At 43.5% G+C, this 26,814-nt stretch overlaps 1 protein-coding gene across 2 annotated transcripts; it reads right to left on the bottom strand.

Annotated features, from left to right (window-relative positions):
* Positions 1–1,737: 1,737 nt before the first annotated feature.
* Positions 1,738–26,471, bottom strand: IHH (Indian hedgehog signaling molecule). Of its 2 annotated transcripts, XR_005557343.1 has the most exons (4): positions 25,383–26,471; positions 8,943–9,204; positions 7,619–8,041; positions 4,258–4,391 (listed from the first exon to the last, which is right to left on the bottom strand). XR_005557343.1 is itself a non-coding variant. In XM_039348792.1 (3 exons), the coding sequence occupies exons 1-3, from the start codon at positions 25,686–25,688 to the stop codon at positions 3,742–3,744; spliced, it is 1,218 nt and encodes a 405-aa protein (XP_039204726.1). In that variant the 5' UTR covers positions 25,689–26,462; the 3' UTR covers positions 1,738–3,741. The 2 variants fall into 2 exon arrangements, 1 of the variants encoding a protein (XP_039204726.1); XM_039348792.1 differs by lacking the exon at positions 7,619–8,041 and having other exon boundaries at positions 1,738–4,391; positions 25,383–26,462.
* Positions 26,472–26,814: the final 343 nt, after the last annotated feature.

Here is a 26,814-nt window from a genome sequence, read left to right as displayed (position 1 = left end):
TGAATGTTGCTACAATGACAGCAAAAAGGGATAGAAATTTCATACCAAATCTATAAAGCTAACATTGATCAAGATGACTTAGCAAGATTTTAGGCTGGTCTAGAGTCTACTCAGTATTACAAGATAGTGGAACAAAGACACACCCTGGGGCTGCTGAGCCAAAATGTGATTTGGTCTTGGTTTAGGGCAGGGGTTTCCAAACTTGGCAACTTTTAAGACCTGTGGACCTCAACTCCCAGAATTCCTCAGCCAGCCATGGCTTAGTGCAATACATGAACCCAACTAAAGGCTGATTCACAGTTTCAAAGGTTATGAAACCAACCAAGAGAATCTAATTCACTTTCCAGGCTTAAGGCATCTAACCTACTTATCTGGTCATTTGCTCCCTAATGGATTTCTTGTGGCAATGGGGAAATAACAGGAAGAAGCCATATGAAAGCACAGCTGTGCTACAGACTTTAGGTAATGTTTATTCTTCTCCATGCTGATTCCACAGTGAAATTCCATAAATTATACAATAAGTTTCATCTGAAAATATTCTAAAGGCAGGTCGGTACCTTATGCTAACCCATGAATTAGTTTTGTGCAAACCCATCCCTTCTGGTTTGTGGTTTATGATTTAGCGTATTTGAATCTAAACATTATGATTTATTCCATGCATCATAGTTCAAACCATGGTTTAGTGTGATGTGGTATGTTATACTTGTTTAAAGATGCCCTCTTAACTAAACCATGGGGGATTTCTCCCAGCACATTATATTAGCATATATTCTCCTGGTAGTCCTTACAATTTTCTTCCAAAAAGGAGTGGAGTGAGCAGGCCACTCAGCCTTTGATGTGTAGATATGCACAAAAACATACAACCACCATTATCTTAGATAAAGATCCTACAGGATCCTAGAAGCACAAGTCAGAAATAATAATGATGATGTTGATGTTGGAAGGGACCTTGGAGGTCATCTAGTCCAACCCCTGCTCAGGCAGGAAACCCTACATCATTTCAGATAAATGGCTGTCCAGTCTCTTCTTAAAAACTTCCAGTGTTGGAGAATTCACCGCTTCTAGAGGCAGGTTGTTCCACTGATTAATTGTTCTAGTTGTCAGAAAATTTCTTCTTAGTTCTAGGTTGCTTCTCTCTTTCGTTAATTTTCATCCGTTGCTTCTTGTCCTGTCTTCAGGTGCTTTGGAGAATAGCTTGACTCCCTCTTCTTTGTGGCAACCCCTGAGATATTGGAACACTACTATCATGTCCCCCTCGTCCTTCTCTTCGTTAAACTAGACATACCCAATTCCAGCAACCGTTCCTTATGTTTTTGCCTCCAGTCCCCTAATCATCTTTGTTGCTCTTCTCTGCCCTCTTACCAAATATAGGCACCACAATTTAATTACTGCATGAATTGGCTTAAGACTTAAGAACTGGCTGGTTTTGCTTCTCCCTCTCCCCATTTCAATTCCACTGCTCAGTTGGATCCTGTCTTTTGTGCTGGATATGTGTGCGCCCAGGGCCATGCTGTCTTTTTAGTCACAGACACTCACAAAGACATCCAGTGTGAGTCAAGAAATTTATTGGATTTCTCATCCATTTGAGAAATTTACATCCAGTGAAAAGACAAATGCTTACGCTTCCCTCACACCCTGCCCAAGATCATATAAAAACTGTGCTTTTCTGAAATAATTCTTAAATTTTATTAGAAACAATTATCCCAACCAATCCCTGCCCCCACCCCCACCCCCACCCCTTTGGTCTCTTTTAGCAGAAAGCTTTTAGCAACCAAGGGAATTCTGAGCATTTTGCAAAGGACAGGGAAATAAATAAAAGCAATGTGATAAGCAAAGGATCCTTTTAATCTACTACCGTTCATGGGATCAAATTTAAGTATGATGGTGAAGAGGCATGAGGAGCCCCTCTGTGGGTAAGAAGAAACTTATTCTTGTTGGCTAGTTAATGGGCTGTGCTGGTAGCTACATAGAAGCAAAATGTTAGTTGTCAGAATCAAAGGTGGAGGAGGACCAATTGCTGATGCAAAGATGTCATTGCAGCACAATCTCCGCAAGGAGAGGCTTAAACTGGGAGATCTGGACCTGGTTTTCACATGTGACAATTTCCAACATGGATTTAACTAAACGTGTGGGAACTGCTGGGTGTACTTGAAAACTTACCATTTTTCAAAAAAATCCATTTTTACTTAACCCAAAACCTGTTAAGTTTTTGATCCAGACAGAGAGAAAGAGAGAGAGATTAAGCCACTAACGCTTTTCCTGTACAGCTGAAAACCATTTTCTAGTAAGTTGCATTAGATGGAATTAGCAACCCGTTTTATTTTTCTGCATGTAAACCTAACAATTCACTAGGTTTTTTTTAGAAAATGCACATATGTATCTAAAACAATAATTTTGTCAACGATTGTCAGAATTGAGTTGATCTCAGGCATACTCTGTAGAAACATGATCGATATATAATGCACACAATTGTCCTAGTGGTTGCTTTCCACATTGTCTTGGCAAAGAAAGATCCATATTTACCAAACTAATGCAAAGGAGAAAGGATTTGCAGAGCGAATAAGCAATTCTTCTCTGCAAATGGCTTTGGGTCTGTTTCTTTTTCTTACATAAGCTCAAACATCAGATCCTCTGCTCTGTATCCCTCCCTTTGGGATGCCAAGAAGACAGAAAATTACGCTCCTGAAAAACATCTGCCCTCTTGTACCTTCCAAAAGCAATGAAACACTTTGCAAAATCAAACAATCCATTTCCCCTCCCTAATTCTTAATCTATCCCTTCACAAGCAGAGAATTCCCAGTTCTGTTTTCTAATTTTGTTCCTCTTGGTGAATCTTGAAGACCAGCCAACATAGGTGACGTGATTAAAAAATATTATTACGATAACCACCTTTTGGTGAATCCAGTTAGACTTAGCTTCTTAAAGCAGGCTGAGGTCTTTTTCCCCCTCGTGGCACCCTGTACTCTTCCTTCTTTCAGTGCATGTTTTTAGGTGGAGTGATTCTTTTAATTTGCATTAGTGAAGGCAGAAGACAAAGAGAGAGCTTCCATTACTGCAGTTCAATAGTCTACTGATCCAAAGACGATGGTATGATATCCTATACATCTTTCCTCCTCTCTGTTGCCTGTTCCCTTACCATAATTGATGTGCCCTTCTTCTTTCCTGTGCTTATTGCCCCAGATTCAGGTGAACTTTCAGCTGGAAATAAGCATTTCCATCCTCACAAGGGCTAGAATCCAGGAGTGTCACCCGTGTAGCTGCTTTGGCCACAAAGGAACAGTGCCAGGAGGCATACAGTTCCTAAAAGGAGATGGTTTTTGGGAGAAGTCTCACAACCCCACACTTGGCCTCTCCCTGCAGCCTCCTTGCATATAGAGTCACACAGTACGTCCTTAATCTGCAATCCGGAATTGCAGAATTTCCCAGCCACCTTTTTCATTCATCCCGGGTTTGAGGATCTCCATCTGGCTCACTCTCCTTTTTGCATCAGAGGCTCTTCAACCAAAATAGCAGCGTATGGCCCCATTACTGGGCACTCCCTTCTTAGCCAACAGCACAAAGAAGGCGGAAACAAAAGTCAAAACCTTCCTTCCACTCTTGTGCTTGGTATAGGTGAGGGGAAATCAGAGGTCCCACCTCCTGTCCCCCACCATTGGGGTTTGGCTGCCAAGCAGTCCCACCCAAGAACCAGTAGAGGCCACTGGGTTTCTCCCTGTCTCAGAGGCAATGGAAGACATTCACTCAGCTCTCAAACTGCGCTGTGGCCAACTGGTGGAAGCTATCTGAAGCTAGGAACATTTGGCCCAGACGGTAAAGCAGGACAGAGTACCAGTGCACACCTTCTGGCTGGGTCCAGTCATGCCCTGCCCAGTGGAGATACAGTCGCAAGGGCCAGAAAGCCCACTGAGCCAAATGATGGTCCTGCACCAGAGCAAAACAAGAGGCTACCACTTCATCCACCACCAGAGTCCCATGATTGGTGAGGGGAGCATAGGCACCAACGTCCACCTGCAAGGAGACAGCTGCTACCCTGGCCGTCTGCAGCTGTCCCCTCTCAGTTACCAGCACGTATTGACCTGGCTGGACCAGGCTGGCAAAAATAGTCTTCATGGGTGCAGTTGCGTTCTCCCCGACAAAAAGGAGATGTGCTGCTGTGAGAGCCAAGCGGCGGGGTGGGTCCTGTGTCTCAATGACGTGGAAAGCGGTCCTTGATGACAGTGCCTTATCCAGAAATGCCAGGAACTCACTGTATACGAGGTGGCCTTGTGCATCCATGACTTGGACCCGCTGTCCGGGCTTCAGTGCCCACAATGGAATCTTGGTCCCACTCTCTAGAGTTGCCAGGGCCCGGGCTGGGAAACAGCCTCCCGTCTTTGCTGCTGCTGAATGCTCTGAACAAAAAGAGAGAAAGAGTGCAGTCTGGTTATTAGAAAGAGGGGAACTCAAAGGCAGGCATAAAAATTAATGGGAGATGGAGTGAGGTGGGAGGGTCTCAGGGTCTCCGGACTCCCTATAAATTGGATAAATAGGATCAATATACTGTACGAATAAACGTATTGCTGCTGTGGTGAAGGGGAACAGTTTTGAAGCAATCCGCTGCATATTCATCAGGGAGAAATACAGACACAAAAATAACACGGATGGTGGAGAACATCGAGAAGAAATGTGTTTTTCCAGCTGTAATCTGGCCAGGAAGAAATACAAATTCTGAAATTATAGAGCCAACTCAATACACCTTCTGGAAGCTTAACACCGCTTCCATATAATAGCAGACAATTATCTGGGTGGATGAGTGGCAAATGTTTTTTTTTTTTTTTTAAAGGGTTTGATGGAGAGTGGGAAATAGATTTTATACATCTAATTGAGGAACAATTTTATGTTCTGGGGGATAAGATAGATTGGCTTTGGAGACTTGACTTATATTTAATTAATCAGCAATTGATAAGGGATAGTAAGCAAATGTGGGTATTTGATCCAGGATCAATTAGGATTAATATTTGCGATGTTTGGGGACTAAAGCCATGGTAAATTTTCTACAAGTTGATCAAAATAACAGCTTGTTAACAGAGTGTTTTAGTATTTCAACTTTGGGGTTTTTTTATTACTGCTTACAATTTCTATTATTCTTATACTATTAAATAATATGTTTATTATTATTGGTTTTACTGCTAACCATTTTGTTATTAATATAGTTCATAAATGATAGGCTAACAATTTTTAAGTAGATTGAGTAGTTTAACAGTTTGAAATTTTGTTGGCCTGTTATACAAGGGGTGAGAAACCAACATTGCTATATTACACTAATCAGCATTCAACTAGGGAGGATGTTAGGTGTATATGTGTTAGTATCCTTAAGACATTATTTTTGTTAATGTCTTTTTTGTTTTATTTTTGTCTTTTGTTGTTTGTTTAAAAATACTTTGGTATTTTGTATTTTAAACTTTTTTGAATAAACTACAATTTTCTATTATAAAAACCAGTTTTGAAGCAACAAATGAAGGTTGGTTTTCTTTCTCAATATGGAATGACTAACACATCCAAAGTTCCACTTGGATGTAGGAAAGAGAATCAGTTAATAGTTATGCAAAAGAGGGAAGATCCTTCTTTTGCACAATCCATTTCTGCCATTCTAACTTCTGTGCTGCTAATGAGTATAGTATTAATCTGTATTTATTGTTTTTAAAGAAAACAAAATAAATTGCTTCCAAACTCCCCAAAGAACTGTAGAAACTGTTCTTTGGTCATAGTGCTTGAAAGCAACTTTTATTCCTACTCCTCCCAATTAGTTTTTTGGGGGAAAAGTTCTTATGGCAGGAGAAGGCTCAAAACGGAACAAGACTCTTCTCTCTTAACAGCTATGAGGAAGAGAGAATTTCAGCAAGTACAACTTGCATGACAAGGCACATCACTGATATTTGGAGTCCCAATCTCTTTGGCAAGCACCCTGCATCACTTCTCCAAACTGATCATTGTGTAAAGAAAAGTGAAGAACCACTTCTCTGGCCCGTATAACCCAATGGCAAGATAAGGAAATCCATCCTTTACTCAAAAGGTAAACTTATTGTTCTCCAAATACTTGGACAACAAAACACTACATTTCTTGCCTTTGTCTGTATTTGCTTCAGGAGGGGAGATTAAGAGAAAAGCAAACCAGATATCACAAGATGGTCTGCACTCCAGACATAGTTCTACAAGTCCTGGACTAAAAGAGGAACCTCCTCTTTCTCTGTAAGCACTTCTTCATTCTCAGAGAAGAGTTCAGAGAGATATGTGTATTGATTCTTCCGATTTACCGTTATGTCATTGCACAGAAATAAATGATGGCATAAAAGGATCCCTAAAGGAACAGCACATGGCAGGTGTAATTCAGTCGTAATTTTTCTGCATAACTTTGTTGTTCAAACTTAAACATGATTGTATTCCTGTGTGCCAAGACCAATCTACCTTCTTTAGACTTCAAGTCTTGGAATATCTCACTGGGATTCTGCACATAGATGCTACGGGAATAAGGCTAGTCTGCAATTATGTGGTCTTATTTGACCTTAGATGGAACAGAGAAGGATATATAGATGTGTAATTCAGGAATCCCAATGCACTCCAGCTGGGATATTACAGAGAGTGGCACACACTAGCAGCTGATGAATGCTACTCATAAGTAACCATGAATGAGAAATCAAACATTATATATATATATAATGCTGTATGTTACACCCTGTTGCCCAAATATGGGAGAGAGAAATCTTTTGCCTTGTATCAGCTCAAACTAGAGCCAAAGAGCTAAAGAGTTCGAAATAGCTATTCCAGTTCTCCCCTAATTCTTATATACTTGTAATAAATTGACATTCATTTAAAAGTAGATTGATTCAAGCTTAAATTGGCAATAACTCTTCTACATGAACATTTTTCAAGTTTGTTCTAGAAGTTCATTGTACTGGGAAAATATGTTTCATTATCAGAACCAAGCGCATGTGCTACAAAGAATGTTAAACAGTTAAACTGTTCAGTTTTGTTTTTCAATATTGCATAGATATTTACAGAGTCCAAGCAAGAAAAGAGATGGAGAGACAAATAGGCCAGATTACAGAACTGATACAGATGTTTAGTAGCTGTTATCAGGCCAGATATCTGGAGTACACAGCATTACCAGTCACATAAAAATTATCTGATTAAACACAAGAATCCAATTGCCATTCAACCAATTCATTATCCTTAGAGTTTCTATATAACCCTTTCAAACAGCTCAGGGCTAAGGTATCCTATCTGTACTGCCCACTAGGTTTTCTAACCTCCATCTGCCTGAAATCCTGAATAAAGACCTCTTTTAAGATTGTCTGTTCCCCAAGTGCGGGTTCTCACTACTAGCAGGAACTGGATTCTCTCACTTCAGTGACCAGTTCTTTATCCCTGCAAAATTCTCCTCCTCCAGTTGTCCACTATCATGACAATTTTTCTGTCTTTGAATAATTTGGAACATCCATTTAGAAATGTGAGCATCCAGAAGCAGACAGAGTATCCCAACAGTATGCACAGCATTAATAAGATAAAGCAAAACTGCTTTGCTATTTTTGCCCGCAGAGCTTAGAGAAAGTGTCTTAAATATATGATCTGGGGAAATCACCTGGCAGTGATCTATCAGCAGTCCAGGATCCCAGCTTGGCAACAGACAGGCCTCGGTACCCAGTGCAACAACTCAGTTATGAATATATCCACAGCAGTTCTGCTGATATCAAGGCTTTGGATACCCAAAATCCAAGGGGGAGAAGTTGGACAAAGTTTCTTGACACTTGGCTAGCAAAGCTCCATCCAGTGGTCTATAAGGCAGCATTGTCCATCCTAATACCAGAAGGGAGAGGCTGTGCTCCACTCTGCCTGGACCAGTCTCTTTCTCCAGCGCCGTTCACTCCAGATATGCTGCAGTCAACTGATGGAGATTTGGCTGCTGGGCCAAGCACTGTAAGATCAAGCCTGGGCAAAGGCACTTCGTTCCCATCAGCGACAGAGCCTGTGGGTCTGGAAAGGGCTGGGACACCCGCAGGTCATGCTAATGGTCAAAGGATAGGAACAAGAGGCCACAGTCAAAGCGTGGTACTCTGGCCACCAGGGGGAACCCCACAGCATATAATCCCAACAGACAGCATAGGCCTTAGGACTGGGCCAGGGTTCAAGGATGCCTTCTGCTGGACAGAATCTATACTTCTGGGCTTACATCACACACACACACACACACAAAATACTAGCTAGTGTTCTCCACTGGGCCACTGGGTGTTCTTCCACCTATGTTCAGGTGCTCAGGCTAATGCTGTAGGGAAAGGTTGTTTTACCGAAGATACCTCTCTTATCTCAACTACTCTCCACCATGCTTGGTAAAGAGAAGGTGAGATAAGAGAAGTACCATCTGTAAAACAACCTTTCTCTGCAGCATTTGCCTGAGCACCTGAATATAAGTGGGAATTCTTACTCTGGCCCAGTAGAGAAGACCCTGAGGGGGAGCTATGCCAAATGAAGGTTGTCTAAATCCTCATACGTTAACTATGGCTTATATCCAACCTTGCCTTTCCATAAACAGTAATGGATGGCATTTCTTGTTAATTACCCCACCTCACCTATCATATTGCTCTGGGAAAGAAAAAGTCCTTGGTCCAGAATCAAGGAATTTCTTCTCATCCATTCCATCGACAGTCTCAATGCCGTCAGCTATGAGGACAGAATCCTTGGAAACTACACAGCAGATTTGTGGGATGACACTGGTGCTGCTGATGCAGCAACAAAGGGGGAAAACGGGGGGGGGGGGAATGTGGTAAGGCACCATCCATTCCTTCAGCCCGAAGTTCTACACACCTATCAGATTCTCCTATCTTTCCTATCTTTGTGTCTCCCGCTTCCTCAGAGTCCCCATTATCTCCATTGTTGTCTTTTATCCTGTTCTCAAAATAACGCCTCACCTGATTTAACAGAGCAGTGAATGTGAGCCTTGGATTCATAGTAAACCCAGTCAAAACCAGCCTCCGCAGCCAGGCGTGCGAGCATCCCATACTTGTTGCGGTCCCGGTCAGAGGTGGTGATGTCAACAGCACGGCCTTCATAGTGCAGGGACTCCTCTGAGTGGTGTCCATCTTCATCCCAACCTTCTGTCACCCGGAGCTTCACCCCTGGCCACTGGTTCATCACTGAAATGGCTAGGGAGTTTAGGCGGTCTTTGCAGCGCTGTGGGAGAAGAACAGCAAAAGAGGAAGAGATCAGCAGTGCAGATCTTGCAGTCTGGAGGAAGCATTATTCTACAGCACACCATTGAAAGTCTTCTGCCTCCATCTAAGCCAGGGCCACATCCTGTCAGTGCATGTGCAAAATCCTAATGAAGCAAAATGGATCCTGCCGCTTCCAATCACAAAAGTTTGTTTTTAAAATCCAAACTCCTCGAATATGGGGAGGGGGGGGGGCGGGTGAGGAAAGGTGCACTCCATCTTTTTCAATTTTTACTTCTATACTTAAAACAACCCATAATGGAGTAATAAGAAAAAAATATGATTCCATGCCAACAGTTTAAAGCAGGGCTAGGCAACCTTAGCGCTTTTATGACTCGTGGACTTCAGCTCCCAGAATTCCTGAGCCAGCATGGCTCAGCTTGGAAACCTCTCCCTTTCCCCTCAGCATGGCTGGCTCAGGAATTCTGGGAGTTGAAGTCCACGAGTCATAAAAGAGCCAAGGTTGCCTACCCCTGGTCTAAAGCATGGCTGGCTGAGGAATTCTGGGAGGTGAAATCCATGTGTCTTAAAGTTGCCAAGGTTGGGAAACCCTGATCTAAAGGAATATAGTAATCAGAATACGACCTTCTCATTCACAACTAAAAATAGTGTAGTCTCTTCTATCAGCCTGCAGAGTTTCCATCTCATTCTAATTCCTATTTAATCTAGGCCCTTACTCCCATTAAATTAGTTTTTGTTCAGAAATAAGTTAATATAACTTAAAATGCTGACATCTTCATTTTGCTCAGATGAGAACTGTGTTCAGTGTTCCAGCTGTAGATATTTACCACAAATCCAACTGTCTTACTGGCAAAATGGACCCCTCCCTTCATAGAGGTTGGCAACAGCCCAGGACCACATCAGAATGACCGACGTACACAAGATGAGGTTATGCCACAAAGTCCACTCTGTGTAGTTGCAACTTGATGTCTGATGTGCGTATGTAATTCATTTTTTGCCTGATACTGTGACAAACATTTTGCCACTTGCCTTCTCCCCCAAGCAGAAATCATGATTGCTTTCTATTAGTGGTGGAAGAATAATCATTTCTGGAGGGGAGTAACTTGAGAAAGTTACATTGCAGAACACCAAATCACAACCTGTCTTATGCTATGTAACATTTCAAGACAGCAGAATAGAGAAGGCTATTGGGAATCCTACAGATTCATTTCCAGAACTGTATACAGCTTAGAGTGACTGATCCAGTTTAAAACAAGGTAAAACTTGATACAAAGACTTTTGAGTCAAATCCTGGTAAACTACATAAATAAGTCCAGATAAGTTTTTTTTGAGAGCAATACAACATGTGCCATTGCCTTGATGTTGCTTTGCTTTTACCTTCCTGATGTAGCTCATAGCCTTGGGATTTTGCTGTATCCAAGTATTAATTAGTCCAACACTCACCCCACTGATTTTTTTTCCAATTCAGCCAAGGTCAGTTAAGTGTAGCCACTTGCTATGGGGTAATTATCCATTTGTGGAGGGAAGAGGGAATGGCCTTGACGGACAAGAGAAAGAGCTGCTACCAAGGCAACAGTCAGATTAAAGGGTCCTGAGCCCAAGTCAAGAAGATACAAGTGAGTAAATGATTCAGGCCCCTCCCTGGTTCATACAAAGATAAAGGGGAGGAGTGAAGAAGCACACTCAAATTTGCAAGGTTCTGTTTCTATGGCTGTTTCAATAAAGGTCGTTTTAGATCTCATATGGCTTTGGCTTCTTAGTCTATTCTACTATCCATATCTCATCTATCCATATGTGTACGGTCATTATTAGTCATTTTGACCCCTTTTAACCTATTTAAAAATTCACCATTAAATAAGCATTTTACCAATTCCAATTTCTATTAAAAGATGAACAGAACGACAGAATTTGTTGCAGCAAAGAGGTCTCTTGCACCTGGAAGACTAGCGTATTTATGATTGGAATTACATTCTGGAATTGCATTCATGAGATGCCTAATATGTAATCCTAAATTAGTGGACACTGAGCACACAAGCTTTGTTGGTGGGAGTGAATAGCAGAGAGGAACAAAGCCAGGAAGAAAAAAAAAAATGTGACAGTGATAATTACACTTGCAACGTAATTACTGTGCTTAGGAACAAATCAGTATTGGTTCCAACAAAACACTAATTAACTTATGTGTTGTTAAAAATGTGTAATTCCAGTTCAAGCCACAGAAGATAGAACTGAATTTTCTGATTAATGTCTGCTTATTTTCTACATGAGGGAATCTTCCTTCCAAACAATACTGGCCATAAGGATCCAAATTTCTTATATTTCTAAATATATTTTATATTATTCCCATATAAATTTTAAAATGTATAAATATATTTGCGGAGGGGGTAGGGAGCTCAGGTAAATGAGCTAAGAATTAATGCACCAATATATTTCGGAGGTGCAAAAATGATTGGAAACCAGGTTCCTACAGTATTTGTCCCATTCACAAAGATTCCTCCAGCATCTCTAATACTTTCCTCTCACAGGGTTGGGTAAAAGGTTGAGTTTAAAACATTTCAATATCAAAAACTTGTCCTGAATCAAACCTGAAACTGCAGCCATGTTCTAAAAGTTTGTCTTAATCTCAGAAAAAACACCTTGGTTTTGTTCTAAGATTGTTTTATTTATTCTAAGAGCTTCAGGTTCTATGATTGGTTTGGTATAAAACTATCCTCCCCCTCTCTCCCTTTTTGCCAGCATAGCCAGTAAGTGTCAGGGACTGGTTCCAATAGTGTTCTCAGCCAAGACTGAGTGGAAGGAGAAAGCTAAAGTTACTTCAGTACATATATCAACATCTAAGGGGTTGTAGATATTGCTTCGGTTTAAGCAAAGCTGATCACACAAGCCTCAGACCAATAATAGGCTAAGACTGTTCCCAGTTCCATTCTAAAACCAGTATTAGGAAAACTATAGTAAAAGGAAAAGAAAACTTGAGAATCGAGACAACAAATGGGTGCAGATACTGTTCAGAGAATCTTTCCTACTGGCCACTGCTAAGGGACAACAGCAAAGATGCTGACTGGATTTAATCCTCATTTTAAAAAGCAACTGCAAACTTTTGTGGGGTGTCTTCTAGGCAAAATGCAAAATCACTGTCAGCTTCAAGTTGAACACGCTTCTTAGCTAATGGCGTTAGCAAACCCAGATTGCATTTCCTTCCTTGTTGGAAATTGGAATGGTGACAACTTAACCAAAGAGCATAGGGGACAAGAAGGACATAAACACAGCTCCTTTCCCCTTCCCTTTGGTCTTATCTCTTATGAGACAGTATTGGTGGGGACCTAATAACCCATCAAGTGCTGCTACAATACAATCACCATGGCCCTAATCAAGCTAGCTAGTGATAAGGGATAATCAAAGTTGCAATTTAACTACCCCAAGAGGGCCATAGTTTCCCTAACTGTTTGCAGGCTCTTTTAAACCAAGACTTTACAAATTCATGCCTGTGAGGTCTGTTTTTTATAAGAATCTGGAAGCCCACTCCTCATAAAGTAAAGGTTTGCTGACTATAGGGGCAGCGCTCATCTCTGTTTCAAGGCCATTGAACCAGCACTGTCTGAAGATATTTCTGCAGTCATGTGGCCAGCATGATGTCACAGAGTACTGTTACCTTCCCATCAAAATGATACCTGTTTACCTACTTGCATTTACATGTTTTGAACTGCTGAGTTGGCAGGTGCTGGGGCAAGGACAGGAGCTCACTCTGTCACGTGGTGTTTGGGTCTCAAACCCAGGCTGCTGGCTTTCCAACCAACAAGCTCAGCATCTTAACCACTGAGCCACTGTGCTGCTCACTCATCGTAGTTACTTGAAAAATAACAGGATGCTAAGTGGTCAGTTATTCTTTGCACCTCCTGAGTCACACACTGGAGAAGTGAACCGAAATACCCACCTAAGGCACTACTGTACAAATCTATACTTGTACTTAAAATTCTCAATCTGAGAGTTGCTGAGTTACATAATTAACTTGGGCAAAGGCACTTGATATTTCTGTTTCACCAATGATTGACACCTGAGCAAAAAGATAAGTGATTGCAAGGCAAGTGATGGCAAAGAAGGATTTGTTGTTGTTGTTCATTAAAATGCACTTGATGTCATTGCTAAAAAAAAAAATCACTGGGAAAATTGCTTCCTGATCTATTGCAAATCACCGAGTGATCTTTCACTAGATCATTTCTACACAACCCTGCTCTAGACTGAAAGAATTCTGGAAATGTATAGCTCTTACTTCAGCAAAATTCTGGGGCCACCAGATTTCAGGAGGACCCATCATCACAACTCACCTCAACTTTTGTATATGTTTTAATGACTTTTTATTTGCTTTCAGAGCTACAGTGGGGTTGGGGGGATTATTCTTTAAGAGTTTATTCTTTTTTGTAAAACAGTTTTGTGGCAGATCTGAAGCTCCCTTAAAGGGCAGCACTGTATTTAGTTTTGTGGCAGTTTTTTTTGAAGCTTTACCAGGTTGTTGTGGCTGTCAGATTTTTTTTTTTGGGTACCATGTGAAGTCTGGATGTAGACCAGTGGGTAAAAGTGGTTCGCTGTTCACTTTTGAAAATGCAATGCACAGTTATACAGGCAATTTGTTTGTTAAAGGCACTGTCCCCTCCTGATTTTGTTTTGTTTTGCAAAGTTGAGCATACTTTGCATTCCAGCCTGCATCGTTTCTTCAGAATCTCAGGCATCCTATTCTGATATCAAGAAGTATCATATAATGTGTATAAGAAATGTTATATAACATGCCATTTTATTTCTACCAGACCGCAAACCCTTAACCTAGCTTTTGTACTGCCACGCTTCTTTGCATTACCCTAAGGGTTTTCAAACATTGTTTTCCTTCCATTCAATCATGTCCAATTCTCAGGGACTGCCTGGACAAATCTCTACAATTTTCCTGGCACGTTTTTTTTTTTTTCCAGAGGTATGTTTGCCATTACCTGCTTCCTAGAACTGAGAGAAAGTCTAAGGTCACCCAGCTGCCTTTGTGCCCTAGGCAGGACTAGAACTCACAGTCTCCCTGTTTCTAGCTTGATGCCTTAGTATCACTAAACCACGCTGGCTCTCTTTCAAACACCACAGAACTCCAAAATAATAAATGAATGGAAACGAATGAATTTGTAATTTCATTAGGATTAGAATTGGCAAGAAATAATAATAATGCATTAGACCATCCTTTTAATCTATATCTCAATACAATGATGATAAAAGCAAATAACTTCAGCACTGTAGAAAATTCTGACTGCTGTTGGCTTGCAAGATTAAGCAGAATGAGTTCTGATAGTGATCAAACTTTGGATATGCAAGCCATCAAGCTTTCCCCTGTGCTTTGCATATATATATCAATTAAAGGCTGGCTTGTCCAGGCAGATGGGAGTGATTCTGGCAGCAATACTGCTTTCTACCTACAAATGCAGAGGCATTAACAATATCAACCACTTTTATCAAAAGGAGCATTGTGCCATTGTGATGTAAGCTCTTCCCCTTTTACAGGTATGTGTGATGCCATAATTCACATAAAAAAGCCAGCACTTGCATCATATTGTCATGATGTCCAGAACATCGTATCTGCCCAGCCACATACCCAGAGATCTCTCTGTACAAGCCCTCCAGATATTTGTGATGGTCCTCAAATTGTCTTGTGACCCCCCCACTTTAAGTGGGTAACAAAATACAGTAAAGCAGTGGGTCTCAAGCTTTTCTTCACCACAAGCCCCCTTTAAATACCTTTTGTGGCCACAGACCATGGCCACGGACCACCAAGACTTAACTCAAGATTTAAATCATAACATTTCTTCAAGCCTTTGCGACCCCCCGTGACCACATCACGTCCCCCAGGGGTCCACGCACCACAGGTTGACAACCACTGAAGTAAAGAATCTCTGTTGTATCCTATTTCCGGAAACTTGCTAGAAACAAGTGAAGGATTGTGAAATATGTTTCTTGTGAATGGAGCAACAACGTGTCTTAAAATTGGGATTCCTTATACAGATTACCACAGGCTCTCATTCAGCTCCCACTAGGACATACCAATAAACCAGTGTTTCTGAACCTTGACAATTTTAAGGCATGTGGACTTCAATGCTGGCTGTGGAATTCTGGGAGTTGAAGTCCACATGCCTTAAAATTGTCAAGGTTGAGAAACACTGCAATAAACCATCAGATACTCAAATGTTGCTGCATTTCCCCAAGTTCTGAGGTAGAACTATGTGGAAACAGCTCCCATGTAAAAAGAAAGGGTAAGAAGATTCCCAACTGATCACAAAGGACAGTAAGACAGCAGGGCGCCCATCTCTGACCTTGGAATGTGGCCAAACTGTCTGCAAGGGCAGAAGACTTGGGCCTCCCACTCTTGAGGTACTTCTGCATCAGCCTTGAGAAAAGGAGGAAGCTACCAGAGCTGAATTCTCCCCACATTCAGAGGAAAGCTTATATTGTCAGGGCTGGCCTTTGTCCCCAGGAGAGGCACAAAGAGCTGTTCCAGTTTCTACAACCATACTCTGTTGTTTATTCTGGGCCTCAAGTGATAAGGTGAGATAGAAGGATACAAAAACTCATGGTAAAAGAGAAATGTTTATCCTTATTAAGTGCCTAACAGAAGGGCAGGGGATTTGGAAGCTTCCAAGTTAGGTTCCTAAATTATTTTCTGGCTCATAAATCCTCTTGAGATAACAGGTAACAAAATTACCGCCTTAATTCAGCCCACTATAGAAACAAAGAGGTCACTGGGGAAATGTCCTGTACTGGGCTTTTATGGATTTCCTGCAGAGCAAAAGTGGAGATGGTACTCCTTAACAATTCAGATACTAAAAAAAAAAAAAAATCACAGCTTCTTGAGATAGTGCCCAGATTTATACAGGGTGTTAAGTCATAATGTTTGGTTTGGCTTAGAATACTATTATGAAGCCAGCCTAAGTGGTGTATTAAATGCAATATGTGAATCCAGACCCACCAACTGAACTCATTGCATAATCCCTTGAAAGTCTTTCTACTGATCCCTTTAACAGAAGCCAACATGCCATGCAATCAACACCACAGACAACAAGTGATGTGCACCTATACACATGCACTACTCACAGCTGTTTGCTTTCAACACCATCACACATATAAACCCTCTTGTTTGTGCTGTTCTTCCAGATCAGGGCTACGTTGAAGAGTTAACCATATAGATTTCAGAGAAAAAGTTTACTGCCTAAAAAAAAATCACACGTTCAGCTCAAAACTACTGTAATTTGTATCTTGGTTAATTCCTACTGCAGCCAGCAGGGGTCAATGGAGAGCTGCAAAGGAAAAAACCAATGGACCTCCGGCAGGGTCTCTAACTTCTGATCCCAGGATAGGATCCCAGAGAGTCTTAGCCCCCCTGGACAGCCAGGCATGTTGGAGGGACAGAGGAAGAAAGCCGTCACACCAGATTTGCTGGGATTGGTGAACCACACCCCATTTCAGTTCAGGCCAAGTTAACTCAGTTGCTCTAGATTGCCACAGCTCTTATCATTCTGCCCCAGCTTAGAAGTGTCTTGCCTCAATGGGGAGGGGGGACAAGTGGGATTTTCCTATTGTAGGATGCCAAGTGCTTGAAAAAAATGCAAAACATTTTTCCCCTTCCTCACAGCTCAACAAATAACCATAAGTTACCAGAAAGGAACAGCAGCTCCCGTCCCTTGCACGGTATTTGCCTTGGGCACAGGGGAATCCTTCTGTTGGATGGAAGGAGGCAGCTGCTTCAAGCAGTGGATGCTAGAGGAGGAGACAGTGGGAGCCCTATATGGAGAGGGATGGGGTGGGAGTGTCTTTATTCCTTATTTCTTTTACTGTGGCAAATTTTCTGCCAGCAATATAATGTCTTAAATAATTAAAACAATTAGCCCAATTTATAAGGGAACGGACCTTATTTCATTAGTTTCCCATCAAATAACAGCAGGAAATCCCACCTCCAAAGTTCATTAGTTTGTTGCCCAGTGTCAATAGCTGCTCCAGACGAGGGTTAAGTAAAAGGCTCTGGACCAAATATGGCCCATGGGTTGCCCAATCTGTGTCTGCCATATACTTCAGGGAAAATGTAAAATCCTGCCAATCGATTGTCTTCAGCATGTAAGTTCTTACCAAGTGCATTTTTCACCTAAAGTTCATTGCAGACACAGGTCGGGCAATGTTGGCAACGCACGCACATTGGGAAAATAATGCATGGCACTATGTTGCTCCTTTTAGAGAAATCAGAATTTTTTTAAATGAAAAATGATACTTAAGAACAAAGCAAGAAAAAACCAGACAGCAGATAAAAACTAAGGATGGCCTTGTTCTATGTAGCAATGTATGTATTGCCTATGCTAAATATATGGGAAGCATAATCTGGAACAATAAGCGCTGCCAATTCCGGCTGTTCAGATATATAGTAGGGATTTTCCAAGTAGGCTGAGATGGACAGGCAGACATCCTCCATCCCGAACATCACCAGAAAAAAAAACACAACACTACAAAGGAAATACCAACCCTCCTATGTGTGTGTTACCTTCAAGTCAGCGTTGATGCCTGGTGACTGTCTGGGCAAGTCTCTGCAGTTTTCTTACCAAGAATTCTGAAGAGGTTTGCCATTGCCTCCTTCTTAGGGCTGAGAAAGAGTGACAGGCCCAAGGTCACTCAGTTAGCTTTGTGGCTAGAGCTCACAGTCTTCAAGTCTTTAAACTGGTCCCTTAACCTCAGTACCAAATTAGCTCTCTATCGGTCCTCAGCTGAAATCTGTATTCTCTTGGGTTCAGAAAGCAAACAATTGCATCCTTGTAGGAGCACTGATGGATACAAGAGGATTCTAGGGAGCAGACCACGGTGGACCATCTGGAAGAACCGCTGCTTTATTCAAGCACGAAGGCTTTGCTTTGAACTGAACCAGTTTGTGTTCTGGCTGCTCAGACTCAATTTCTTTCCCCTGCCAAATCTGGAGGAGAGGAAGCAAAGACCCTAACAGCAGCTCACCACAGACTGGCAGGCCTTGGCCTGGCTTTAGTGCTTGCAGGCCACACAGAGGGATGTTGAGGTTTGGCTTGGAAAGCCAATAAGCAAAGGAAGCCAGGCAGGGTGGGGAAGAGGTGAGGCAACCGTGCCTAGGCCTTATCTGAGCTCAGGCACCACGAGCAAACAGAGACAGAAATTCTTGAAAAAGATGGAGTGATAAGAGCAGGTGGGTGGGACCCGTTGCCCAGGGATATGTAGACCCTTGGACTTGACGAAACTCCATCTGCAGGGGAAAGCCAAGGAGCAGCTGAACAGGAGCTGGATCCCCAACATGACTACTCAGGAGCTGTCCCTTTGAACCTCATCTCAGTCCAGCCCAGAATCAATCTGGCAGGCTGGCTGAATTGTCCCTCTCCCTGGAATGTTAAGGAAGCAGAGGAGAGAGCTACCGCAGTCAGAGCTCTGTCTTGATATGCAGCTTTAATGTGTTTGGTAAAAAGATAACCCCATTAGCAGCCATGTGTGTGTAGCATTTCATACATTACACAACCCAAGCATGGAAAATAATTCAGAGGGAATAATGGATCCATAGGAGTAATCCCAATTTGCAGACTGAAAAAAGACTCCATGCTATCCAGGATCATCAGGTGCTGCATCAGTTAGGAGGAATGGGTGTGGGCCGCTGCTCCCAGCATCACTTCCCGCTTTAGGATTCCAGTTGTGAAAGGGGGCAAAAATAAGATTTGCTGATTGATGGTTTTCATTCCTCATTACTGGAAGTTTATCACTGGAATGGGGAGCTAGAGAAATCCCAATTCCCAGAGTACATCACATAATCACATAGGCATGGGGGGTGAAGGGTGGGCAAGGGAGATGTCTCCATCCTGCTTACATCTCAGAATATGTAGCCTAAACTCTGAAATAAATAAATAGCTTTGCCTATGGTGCTCAAAGCGTAGTAGCCTGGTCTTGATTTCACTCACTGGATCCTGCCCTTCCTACTTCAGCCGATTAGCCACCCTGATGCCCCCAAAGGCAGATGAGACGGTAGGCCTCCAGTTCCATCACAGGGCAGCCCTGGACCATCATCCTGGCTGGCAAGCAGAGAGGAAAGCCCCCCCCCCAAAGGGTGCAAAGCGTCTTATCTGCATTCCTGGATCCCACAGGCATTTCCCCAGGTTATACCAGCGAGCCCTACATAACTTTCGGCCCCACATCACCCATCCCCCTGCTGTCGCCACCCTGGTTTCCTGCTCCAATGGGGCAAGACTTGTGGAATTTACAAGAGGGAATCGTCCCCTGTGTAAGCATCTCAGTCATGCTTATGTCAACATCTTCTCAGCCCCGCTGCTGCTCAGCACTCACCTTGCTCAAACACACTCCCAGCAACCCTGGCCCGCAGGGAGAAGGGGGAAACTGAGGCATGGGGGAGGGGTGGAAGGAGAAAAACTCAGCTCAGTTCGTTCAAAATCAATCCTGCATTTAGGAGGGGGAGCAGGGGCTCTGGGTTTCAAACTACAGAAAAGATCCTATTTTGCTTGTTCTGTACACACATTCAGTGAACCCAGGTCATCCCTATCTTCCTTCCAGGTCCTTCCTAGCCCCATGATAAGGGTATAGCAAGGTCCTCAAATAAATCTCACTGGCTTTTTGCTGCTTTTAGTATATTTTTAATGTTTTACTATTCCTCTGCAAACTGCCCTAGGAATTTAACTGAAGGACAGGGTGAAAATCTTGATAAATGATTAATTAAGGCTGCAGTCGTAGGCATACTTCCTAGCTAGTAGGAAAGTAGTCAATCTGAAATCAGCAGGCCTTACCTTTGAGTAGATATAGAGGACTATTACACACGCTGTTAAAAATAGCTTTTTTCCAGTTTAATCTTAAACCTATCTACTTCTCAATCTCTTTCTCTCTCTCTTTCTCTCTCTCACGCATACACATATAAACACACACAGGAATATACTTAGCTATGAATCATGGCCCACAGTGATATAGTTAGGTAACGAATATATAAGGCAATATATAAGGAGAGAACAACCTAGAACTAAGGAGAAACTTCCTGACAGTTAGAACAATTAACCAGTGGAACAGCCTGCCTCCAGAAGTGGTGAATGCTCCAACACTGGAAGTTTTTAAGAAGAGACTGGGCAGCCATTTGTCTGAAATGCTATAGGGTTACCTGCCTAAGCAGGGGGTTGGACTAGCTGACCTCCAAGCTCCCTTCTAGCTTTATTATTATTATTATTATTATTATTATTATTATTATTATTATTATTATTATATTATTATTATTATTATTATTAATCATTGCACAGTCAGCCAGATGTTCAAACTGGATTTGGCATTTTGTCTACCTATTGAGTCCTTCCCAAGGACCTGGGATAGGCAGATGTGGATGTTTGATGGTATTACAGATATCGTCGCAGGATGGAAGCAGTTCCTAATAAGGCGCCTTTTGCAATTGACTAATAGCGAATTTGTCAATGCCAATGGTGTTCAAGTGGTGCTCCAGTTGTTTTGGGATTGCACCCAAGGAGCCTATGACTATTGGTACTACCCTTGCTTGCTTTTGCCACAGTCTTTCTATTTCTATTTGTAGGTCTTTGTATATTATTATTATTATTATTATTATTATTATTATTATTATTATTATTAACATGTCCCAGGATAATATTGCAGGATCCAATCTGGGTCAGTCACCAGGGCCAGAAGTTTCTGTCTTCCGAGCTTTCGGACTCTTGTACCGGAGCCCATCCTCAGGGAACTTCTCTCCAGCAGAGAGAAATTCTTTACAGGTGGGCTCCAGCATGAATCCAAAAGCTCGGAAATCAAGATGTCTGGTCCCGGTGACTGACCCAGATGGGATCCTGCATAGTTAGGTAATTTTATACTTTTGTTTCTTTTTCTTTGGTCCCCGACCTTCCTTTTGAGATATTAATATATATATATATATATATATATAATATATATAGGATTAGAGAGGATGGACGCGGCCTGGGGGGAATGGGCAGGCGGTACCAATGGTTAGGAATTTATTTTAATTGAATTGTATTTTGTATGAATAAATAAATATATGCATTAATGTGACGCAGCAACTCAGGCTGCTCCTGAAGGTAGCCCTGACTTTTTCTTTAGTCTTGCCTCGATGACCCTGCTGCTTGTACTCCCTGCTCCAAATCTTTTTGAAGCTCACCACTCTTTGCGAAGCAGGAAAGGGAAGAGAGAAGACTTCATTTTATTATTTTATTCCCATCCACCCGCGTTTTGCAGCAGCACGAACCTTATGTATATAAACTCATACATGCATAAATAAAAATAAAATAAAATAAAATAAAAAGAAGCATTTATTTCTAGAAAAGTAAAAAAAAAAAGAACACTAGAATACTGGCTCTTAATAACTGGAACCAACTAACCAGGATTGTTCACTCCACCCTCCCTTCCACCCTCCCTCCATTTCTCTGTCTCTTTCAGTAGGCAATGTTTGTTTTGGGACATTTTCAAAGGTGAGGCTTTCATCAATTTGTTTTTCATTTTCCGTATCTAGAATGTAAATTTAAAATTTCCCCACTAGCCATGCTGGCTGGGGAATTATTATAAGAGTGCCAGGCTCCCAGAAGAATACCATGTTGGGGTGGGCTGGATAAGGATGATATGCATTATTAGTTTAAACAGGAATAAGGCACTTTAACTCATTAATGGCCTTCCTTCACAGAAATGGCACTTTTCTATTTATCTGTTTTGGGGCTTCAGATGTAAAAACACTTTGTTTGGGCTGCAGAGAAAGTAGTTTAATAATCACAAAAGCAGGATTCCAGCAGTTTTTTCCAGTGCTGGTGATACATTTTCATGTGAGGTTGCTGCTCTCCCTCTCTTTTCCAATTCCATGGCTAGGAACTTCCCGGACCAGGAAAATCCAGTGTCTATTGACTTTCACACTATTTTCCAGAACCAGATGTGCCCACAGCTACTGTTTCTATCCAGGTAAAAAGCTCTAACAAAGCAGCTTGTTGAACCCAGTTAGAAGTGCTGGAGTTTATCTATCTAGGACACCACTTTTATTAGACAAGTTGTGAGTAGCTTTGGTTCTACCTTCCTGTTTAACCTGATAGGACAGTCGAATGAGATTTCAATGGAGACCCTGCCCTCAAGAACCACTTACTCCTAGAAATCTTTTATGTCTCCCCCTCCCCATCCCCATCAACCAAGATTGTCAAAACATCCCATTTAGGAACACTTTTAATCAATAGAACTCAGCTACCTTCTTGATACTACTTTGGAGAGAAGAACTGATTGCAGCTGAAGCTTTCTCCATAAATTTAATTTTTATGTGGGAGAAGGCCGATGTCCATGGGGCACAGGAAAGAGGGGGTTAACTCTTCCCTCCCCATCTATGCATACCCACCCACCCAGTTGTTTCACTAATGTCCCTATTGGCACTAACAGAAAGTTTCTTCCTCAACTCTCTCTGTCTATATCTTAAATTGCCAGATTGGGAGACCAGAATTTCTGCAGTTTGCAGCACATGATGGAGAGGATGATTAACTGTTGCTGCTTCTGATGCAAGCCCTCCCCACATCTAGCATTACACTCATGGGGAAAAATCTATTACTATCAATGAAAATACAGGGGAGATTGATTCAGGGGAGAGTTCTCATTGATCTGTGCCTTGCAAAATCTCTGCTTCTTATAGACACATATTTGGACTAGACTGACAGAGTTCAGACAAATCTCCCTCTTTGGCCTCAAATATTATTTTTGCTAACCAAAGTCAGAGTAGCCAGGGACCTATTACAACAGGGCATTAATTTGCGCTTATTTAGTGTTTCCATTTAGTTCTCTTGAATCTCCTAAACATGTCTTAGAGCACCATGTTCATGTCTCCAGGCATTTTTGGCCCAAAGTACCTGGACCATTGCTGCTTTTTGGTTCTGCTGCTTGCTACATCATCTGACATGAAAATGTTGCATGATTGGTTTATCACAAGTTACAGGGATGGTAGTAGGCTTAGAAGCACTTGGAAAATACCAGTGCATTAAACCAGTAGCCTCCATAGCCCAGCCTCTATCTCCTGATTTTAGCCAACCCTTTTATAAGGTCCAGAAGTAGAATATGCTGAACTATCCACATGCTGAATTATTAATCCCCAGCATTTGATAGTCACACTACAAACAACCTCAACAATGAAGATTAGAGATTTTGCTCTCCTGGCCAGCAGCTACTAGTGGACCCCATAATACAATAGTGGCTACGTTCTGATGTCCATCTATCATTTGATTGTATAGTTTCTTGTGAAGATTGCCAAACTATAAGGACTTTGGTCTGATGCTATCAGGTTTTGCTTATATTTGTCTAATTGTTTGTATCTCACCTTTCAGGCCTAAGTTCGTGCTACCTTCTTCAAGATTGGGAAAGTAAGTAAATTTCCAATTATTTGGTTTGTAAGATTTAAGTAGGATTTCTAGACCAATTTGCTTTAAGAGATTTCCATTTTTAAAAAATAAAAAAGTCATTTATTCTTGGAAGGTAATATCACTTTCCTAAATTACACTTCCACTTACAGAGTTTCCTACTTTTAAATCTAGTTTCGAGTGACTGTACCACTTTGTATCCATCACACCTTCAGATTCAATGTTGGGTATCAGTCTGAGTACTAGGAGCAGTTACTTTACAGTACATCCAGATTCTGAAGATAGAAGCTTTAAACGATTTATGAACTGTCTTCAAATGGTGCAATTCAGCTCAGAATTTCCTGAATTCTCAGGTCTTCTGGTGTTGCCATTGTTGACCCTGAATTAAGTGCTAAGGAAAGAGACTTTGCAAAATTGGGGAGGGCAAAAAGCTGGTGGTTATTCCTGCTCCCCTGGGAAGCCATATACTGTATGTGCAAATCCTACAAAAAGGCATAAAAAGCATTACCCGCCCCCCAAAGCACTGCCTACTCAAGATAAGAGAGCATGATGCTTCACCAGGTTTCTACTGAGTATCCATACAGACAGCTGGAGCCTGGGGAACTGCGTTAGCCTTCACTATAAGCAGCCTTCCCTGCTCATGCATTTCTTTAAAACTCCCATTGACCCCCTAGCAGATTATGGGAGTTGTAGTCCAAGACAAGCACTGATCTGAAAAGAATTGCTGAATTTGGAAACCTGGTCTGAAGGAAGGATCCTCACCCAAGCCCTTTCGCTGAATAGCTTGGTTTCATTTATTCTATTTTACAGTTGGTTGAGAGGGGCTAAAACCAAAAAAGGACTCCGTGCACATCATACTGGATTTTCCCCTCACTTTGGAAGGTACCAAGGGGAAATAAGATTTAAAAGAATAAGTTGGTTAATTATCCTTCCTGTCTAAACAATCAGAGTCACTCTGCTGGCTGAGTGATCGTAGCTATGCCTTCTCTGAAGCAAATCTTACTCAGTTCCATAGAATTTATTTTCAGGCAGGTGGGTCTACTACTCAGTTCAAAGAGCAAAGATTTCTCTAGCTTTTGAATGTGGACTTGGTATCATTGAAGTCATTTCCTTGGTCTCCAGAAATTGTGCCTCTTCTCTTTGGAACGGGCAAAAAATAACATTTCCCACCCTCTTAGGAACAGGAAGACGGTATCCAAATACTTTCGATTCTTCCCATCCTACTAATTCCTTCATACATCTGAAATAATAGTTCTGAGTCCGGAGTACATCAGCAGGATCGTGTCTCCGCGCACGCGGAACTGGTGCCCAGCCATCCATTGTCTTGGCGCGTAAAACGGACGGTCTAACTGCTATTTGGTTTAAACCGGGAACAGGAAGGTTAGTTATCATGAGGCGGCCGTCCTTTTTAAAAAAAACTTCCCCCCAACAAGGAGATCCTGAATCTCGGGCTGGAGACGAGCACAACCGAAAAAGCCAAACTGTTCACCCTGGGAACGAGAGCCCGAGGATTCTCCCTAGGCTTCCCAGGGCTCCCATAACTGCCCTTCGCTTTCTTTACGACCCAAGAATCAACAGAACGACCAGGGTTGGGGCGCCAGACAGGTGTCCCGGAGCCGGGATGGGACAAACAGGTGTTCCCGCGCGGTGCGCTCGGCTGGCGTAGAGAGGAGTGCGCAAGACACCTGCGCGGGATCCCTACACAGCCCGGGGATCCCGCTAATTCCTGGGTCAAAGCGCCCAGCTAAAGAGGCGACAGGCGTGCAAAAGGGACGGCGCCTACCTGGGTCATGAGGCGGTCGGCGCCGGTGTTCTCCTCGTCTTTGAAGATGATGTCCGGGTTGTAGTTGGGCGTCAGCTCCTTGAAGCGCTCCGAGTTGCGGGCGATCTTGCCCTCGTACCTGCCGCTCGCGCCCAGCGTCTTCTCGGGCACGTTGGGGCTGAACTGCTTGTAGGCGAGAGGGATGAGCTTCCTGGGCTGACGGCGGCGGCTGCCCACTACACGGCCCGGCCCGCAGCCGCGCACCTCGGGCGCCAACAGGAGCAGCGCGCAGCCGCTGAGGAGGAGCAGCAGCCGCGCCGCCTTCATGGCTCTGACGACCCACAGGAGCTCAGCGGGAGTCGCTGCAAGAGGAGCGGCGGCGACGGCGGCGGCGACGGCCGGGCTGCCCCGGGAGGGGAGCAGCGGCCGCGGCCATGCGGCGAGGGGGGGCAGGTGAGCTGGTCGGCCGCTCTGAGCCGGCCCGCTCCGGCCGCCGCCAATAAATAGCGAGGGCTCCGTTTGTTTTGGCTGCCGCGGTTAAAGCGTCGCCGCCGCGCTCTAGCGGTCAGTGCTGCCGCCGGAGCTGCTGCTCTTTCTGACTGCGCCTCAGCTCGGAGAGCACGAGTGAGCGACGGAGAGGGGAAATTGAAGAAATCCGGATCGGGGACCGCCAGGACCGCACCCAGCCCGTGGCCGGCCCTCTCTCCCTCCCTTTTCTCCTCCTCCTCCTCCTCCTCGCGGAACCTTTCTGCCGCTGCCAGGGCCCCGCCGACCGGGAGGTGGGCGGGGGGGGGAGAGGCAGGAGCCCGCCCGACCCACCTCCGCCGCTCGCTCACCTGCTGTCATTGGGGAGGCGGACGCGCGCCTCCTCCGCGGGAGTGCCGCCCTCGTCCCCTCCCGCAGGCTCCCGACTCCACGTGCTCCGGGCCGAAGGTGCCAAAGGGGTCATCGAGGCTGTCGTCCGAAGAGCGCTGCCTCGTGCCAGGGACGGCGTTGGCGCAGCCGAAGCAACTGTCATTGGGTCGGGCTGTAAACGCCGTCCCCGGGCGCCGAGAAGGGTGGGGGAGCGCGCCCTCCAGTCCTAGATCATAATCAATCTTGGGCTAATGATAAAAAGGCAGGAGGCGGGAGGAGGAATGATCCACGGCTCTAGGCTACCCTCACTTCTCAGCCTGGAAGTGTGTGTGTGTGTACCGTCACTTCTGTGTGTGTGTGTGTGTGTGTGTGTGTGTGTGTGTGTGTGTGTGTGTGTGTGTGTGTGTGTTGGGGTGTCTCTGGCTCATTCGCGTGCCCGGCTCCCTGGGCTCTGGCAGGCAGGGAGGGGAAGCTCAGCTGGTTGAAGTTTAACCACCACCTCCTGGGGCCCTATTGTTCGGCCAGAGGCCCGATATTTCCACAGCGGCTCGTAGGATCTGATTAACCGGCTGAGACAACAATGCCGCCTGGGCCGGGC

The sequence above is a fragment of the Crotalus tigris genome, unplaced genomic scaffold, assembly GCF_016545835.1.
Source record: "Crotalus tigris isolate CLP2741 ecotype Arizona unplaced genomic scaffold, ASM1654583v1 scf7180000018173.423308, whole genome shotgun sequence".
In the NCBI taxonomy this organism is placed as follows: Eukaryota; Metazoa; Chordata; class Lepidosauria; order Squamata; family Viperidae; genus Crotalus; species Crotalus tigris.
The sequence above is the reverse complement of the archived record's forward strand: the minus strand, read 5'-3'. Positions and strand labels throughout refer to the sequence as shown.